Here is a 5,558-nt window from a genome sequence, read left to right as displayed (position 1 = left end):
CACTCTTCTTCTTGTCCATATTTGTTTTACCAGTTGAGGCAGAGTATTGTACTGGAAAAAAGGTAGGCTTCAGAGCAAGACTGGAGTCTAAGCCCTGGTTCAGCTCCCTGGAAGCTGAATAACTACTTTAGATAGTTACCTCTCTGAGACTTCAGTCTAAGCATAATACACTGATAAGAATTCTTACCCTGGTGAGACAAACTGAACACACCTGTGGGTGGGGGTGTGGGAGCCAGTATGTTGCTCAGAGTAAGAACCTGGCTAGACGCTTAGTCACTGCTTTGACTCCTGCCTTCTCAACTGTGCGAAGAATATTTTTGACAGCAAATTAGAAATATCCCAACTCGCTCTCTGTGACAACTTGCACTCTGTGACAAGGTAGGATTGAAGATAGGGAGACAGGGAGACCAAGGTGATAGGAAGTGAATCTTGGCAGGCAGAGACCCAAGGAAGCCTGTGAGATCCCTCAGCGGATGAAAATGTCTGAGAGAATAGACTAATGGATAGGACTAGAGAACAGGCAACAGTACTGCATCACTGTAATGTTTGATATTATGTGTCAACCTGACCAGGCTAAGGGATGCCCAGATAGCTGGTGAACATTATTTCCAAGTGTGTCTGTGAGCGTGTTTCTGGAAGAGATTGGCATTTGAATCCACCAGTTGTGTAAAGAAGATTCACCCTCACCATGGTCAGATTCGGTGGTTCACACTTGTAATCCCAGCACTTTGGGAGGCCGAGGCAGGTAGATCACCTGAGGTTGGAAGTTCGAGACCAGCCTGACCAACATGGAAAAACCCCATCTCTACTAAAAAGACAAAACTAGCTGGGCATGGTGACACATACCTGCAATCCCAGCTACTCCAGAGGCTGAGGCAGGAGAACCCGCTTTAACACTGAACCCGGGAGGCACAGGTTGTGGTGAGCACTCCAGCCTAGGCAACAAGAGTGAAACTCCATCTCAAAAAAATGGAAGATTCACCCTCACCAATATGGGTGAGCATCATCCAATCCATTGAGGATGAAATAGAACAAAAAGGCAGAGGAAGGGCGAATTTGCTCTGTGTTTGAGCTGGGGCATCCATCTTCTCCTGCCCTCAGATGTCAATCTTCCTTCTCGGGCTTTTGGACTCAGACTCAGACTTACACTACTGGCTCCCCTGGCTCTTAGGTCTTCAGGTTTGGACTGGAACCACACCACTGGCTTTCCCAGGTCTCCAGCTTACAGAGGGTAGACAGTGGGGCCTCTCAGCCTGCATATTCACACAATTCACCTGAGCCAATCCCTCATAATAAATCTCTTTCTGTGTATCTATGTACATCCTATAGGCTGTTTCTCTGGAGATCTCTAAGTAACAATTGCAAAATGCTAAAGCATGTATGCTAGGGAAAATAGGCAATCCATGTTCAAAACAAGGAGATGACAACGTGTGGACTTCAGTCTCCAAAAATGAATTCGAAAAGGAAACAGGATTTGACCTGGGCTGCAAAAGGAGGGAGGGACATGGAGAAAAAGGAGGAAGGGTCGGGGCTTCAGCCAGAAGCTGGTGAAGGAAACAAAATTGCATGCAAGGGAGGCGGAGGGGAGGAGCTAACTGGAAGTGTTTCCTTTTGCGGGGTAAAGCAGAGTCCCTTGCTTGGGAGAGATCAGACTGCCTCATGTTAGTCACTGGCTCCTAGTTCTTCCTCTGTGACCTCAGAGTTAACAACTATGCTTCCTCTTTCATAGGCACAGATTGAGTCCCAGTGTGTGTCATGTCTTCACACCTGGGTGACTGTGTGACCTTCCTGCCCACAACATCCCCACCATCCTCTCAGTGGTGGGAGAGGAGTGTAGAAGTGAGAGATGCTGAGGGTGCACAGGCTGGGGAAACCCACCTGGCCGAGCGCTGGCCTCCTGGTGCCGCTGTGGGGCAGCGCCTCACCAACAGTCACGGCGGTTTAATCCCCAAGAGGAGCTCTGCATGGAGAAGAGATGGCTCAGAATGCACAAAGCTGACCAGCAGCAGGATGAGGATCGCAAAGTACCAAATGGCTGTTCGGAGCTGGGCTCAAACCCATGTCTGCAGAGGAACAGAGATCAGAGTGGGTATAAGAGCTGCCCAGGGCCTTAGGGACCCAAACAGATTGAAGTCCAGGAAGTCTCTAATTCCAGAAGAAACAGGAAATCCTAAAGCAGGTAAATTGAGGCAGAATCTCATTCAGATGGTCTGAGCCAATGGCACAAGGGCAGAAGAGATTTCCACAGCTTTGAGGCTACTGGGGTTTGAAGGACTTACCCTGCACCGTCAAACACCAGGTTTATAAAAATGGGACTGTTTTTAGGTACTACGAAAAATGAACCCTATGCTTTTAATATTCATTCCACCCTGATCAAAATTAACTCAAGAGGAGTGAATGAAGGAAAGCAATATTTATCAAATATTACCTATGTGCCAGATGGTATGGGAAGTGTTTTGCAGAGGAAATCTCTTTTAATCTTTTTATACTTGTTAGGCCTGTATTATGGACTCAAAGCTATTGTTAAGGAATCTTGGGTTCAGAGAGTTTCGCTAATTTTCCCAAGGCAACGGAACTAGCAAATGATGGTGCAGAGCTTCAAATCTGGAGTGGAATGGACTGAGCCTGTGGGTAGAAGGTGTAAGAATCTCAAGTTGGGGGAACTGAAGCAACAAGAGTCCCCTATTCTTAGACTGTGCATAGATCCCATTCTTACTAGATTCCCTTTCTCCTATTTTCCCACAGAACCAATTTTCAGACCCCAACATGACATAAGTGAAGGGTCATTTGGGCGGAAGACAGACTCATACGGACATCCACATTCGGATCTTTAAAATGGCACTTGCAGGCCTCAAATAGAGCTCATTACTCATACATACACACAGATACAAAAGATAGTCCATCTTATTGAAAGAGCTTGACAGATTTAATAAGTACCAATTAGATGCCTTAAAATCACCATGATGGCAGGGTGTGGTCGCTCAAGCCTGTAATCCCAGCACTTTGGGAGGCCGAGACGGGCGGATCAGGAGATCGAGACCATCCTGGCTAAACTGGTGAAAGCCCGTCAAAGCAGAACTGTCTGCCTGGGGAACGCAGCATGGTGTAGTTTCATGCAAATTAAAGGAGATCATCTTGATTTCTAAAGCAGCACCCAAGCATCTCACACATGTGACCTGGGAAAGAAGGGGCAACAATCTGCATACACTTCAAACTGGTAAATGAACCAGGGAATGGGGCAGAGGAGGATACAGGGCCATCCTTCAAAATCAAAAGCTGAAGTCAATGGACCCTAGCAATCTGACTTTAAAAGGATGTGGATAGCGGGCGCAGTGGCTCACGCCTGTAATCCCAGCACTTTGGGAGGCCAAGGCAGGCGGATCACCTGAGGTCGGGAGTTCGAGACCAGCCTGACCAACATGGAGAAACCCCGTCTCTACTAAAAATCCAATTTAGCCAGGTGTGGTGGTGGGTGCCTGTAACCCCAGCTACTTGGGAGGCTGAGACAGGAGAATTGCTTGAACCAGGAGGCAGAGGTTGTGGTTAGCCCATATTGCGCCACTGCACTCTAGCCTAGGCAACAAGAACAAGACTCCATCTCCAAAAAAAAAAAAAGGGATGTGGATGTCCTTGTAAAGGGAGTGAGAGATTCCTCCATGTGCTGAATGGAGGTGGGGACAGAACCCTAGCGCTGTGGCTTTCAGGCTACATCACTGGACCCAACACCACATCTGCAAGGAGGCTGCTACATGAAGTCTGCCCTTCAGAGTACAGCCTTGTTGAGGCAGCTCAGCGTTCCTACGAGGTACACAGGCAGGAAGAGACAGGAAAGCTGGAATGGGAGACCCAAGACAAGACAAGGAGGCAGCAACTGGAGAACTCAGACGGTGACTGAAGGCTGAATACCCGTAACAACAAAAATTTCAAGTTGTGCTTTTCTTCGTTTTAAATATAACAGGCAGGGGAGAAGAAAAAAATGGAAGCACCATCAATTGTGAGGAAGAGAACAAAATTTTCGCGTTAAACACTTTGGAATGTTAACAGATTATGAAGCTAACTCTCTAGAGTGTGGCTAGGCAGCTTAGTGAATTAAGTGCTTATGAATTAAAAATAAATGATTATAAAATAGATTTCTGTACCTTTTACATACATATAATGTCTGTCAATAGATAAGCCACGTGGGTAAGGTACACAGCCCTGGTCTGTTCAATCCCAGCCGAAGTCGTGCCTGGCCATCTGGTAGAACTTGAGGTTGAAAGGCCGGTAGAACTCGCGCAGCCTGCGCACCACCTCGCGGTCGATCTCAGGGTGGGTCCTGCCCTTGGTCTTGCCCAGGCAGTAGGGCCGGCTGCTGCCCTCCGCCTTCTTCAGGCAGGGGAAGCCCTTGGTCTTGCTGAAGTAGAAGTGCTTGTCCGTGATGATCCGCTTGAGGCCCAGGAAGTCCTGCACGCGGCCCAGCTCGCCGGCCGGGTCGCTGATGAGCCGCTCGCCGCTCACGAAGAGCATCTGGCGGATGGGGAAGTGGCGCAGCCAATGCTCCAGGTGCTTGGCGTAGAGGCCGATCTGGATGGCGCTCCACGACGTGTCGATGAGGCCCGTCGTCCTGTTTTTGAACGTCAAGCTCTCGAAGGTGGGGATGTCGGGCCGCTTGGACAGCGTCTGTGTGTAGTCCGAGATGGCCCTGGTCACCGGGTCCCGCACCACCACGATGAGCTTGGTGTCCTTGGACATGGCCGAGATGCGCGCGGGCGCCTCCCGCGTGACGAAGTAACTGGGCGTCTTCTCCATGGTGATCTGCCCGTCCAGGGTTCTGGGCATCAGGTCCCTGAGAAAAACAAGCAAAGAAACCGGGGTCAGAAGGTGACGCCTCTCTGGCCACACGTCTTAAGGTCACCACTTGTAATCCCAGCTCCCTCTTATTTCTGGAAGCAGTGGAAGAAACATGTAAAAATGCAAGTGGAACTTTAGAGATGAAAGGTACATTAGCATCCCACCTGGTTTGGAGGGCAGGTACCATCCACCGGAAACATGAAGGCCCCTTCACCAAGGTTGAAAGAGCAAGCTACCTGTTTCTCTAAGATCCTCTTGTGCGTATAACCTTCCCTTATTTTTGCAGCTTTCAGATTGCCCCAAGCATCTCGTGCCAAAATACAGAGGCCTTTGGCCTCTGATAAGTGCCTTTCCTAAAAATATAGCACCCAGGACTCCCAGAGATTTCACTGTCCGTGAGTCCTGCCGCTAGTCCGCCTTCCCACACTTGCCAAACCCAGGCAAATGTGCCGTGGACACTGGAAGGAAAACATCCCTCGGGTCCAGCCCAGTTGTTCTAGCTTTATCACAGCGACTGCTGACAAAGCCTTTACTCCACAAAGCACACAGCAGTCAAAAAATTCGGTGACATCAGGTAAGTAAACTGATACAAACGTGCCACGAGAAAATTCCCAAGACACAATTCTAGAAACCTCCAAAAATACTTTAGAGGGGGTACTATGCTCACTACCTGGGTGACGGGATCCATGGTACCTTAAACATCAGCATCACGCAATATGCCCATGTAA

General features: G+C 48.9%; 1 protein-coding gene across 1 annotated transcript in view; it reads right to left on the bottom strand.

The window, feature by feature from the left end:
- Positions 1 to 3,072: 3,072 nt before the first annotated feature.
- Positions 3,073 to 5,558, bottom strand: part of HS3ST3B1 (heparan sulfate (glucosamine) 3-O-sulfotransferase 3B1) — a 27,092-nt gene continuing 24,606 nt past the window's right edge. Inside the window, exon 2 of the mRNA XM_011962006.1 lies at positions 3,073 to 4,825. Within this exon, the coding sequence (XP_011817396.1) occupies positions 4,207 to 4,825 (619 nt within the window). The 3' untranslated portion in view covers positions 3,073 to 4,206. The remainder of the gene's footprint in view (positions 4,826 to 5,558) is intronic.

The sequence above is a fragment of the Colobus angolensis genome, unplaced genomic scaffold (assembly GCF_000951035.1).
Source record: "Colobus angolensis palliatus isolate OR3802 unplaced genomic scaffold, Cang.pa_1.0 Scaffold577, whole genome shotgun sequence".
Lineage (NCBI taxonomy): Eukaryota > Metazoa > Chordata > Mammalia > Primates > Cercopithecidae > Colobus > Colobus angolensis.
This window is presented reverse-complemented; position numbering and strand designations above follow the sequence as displayed.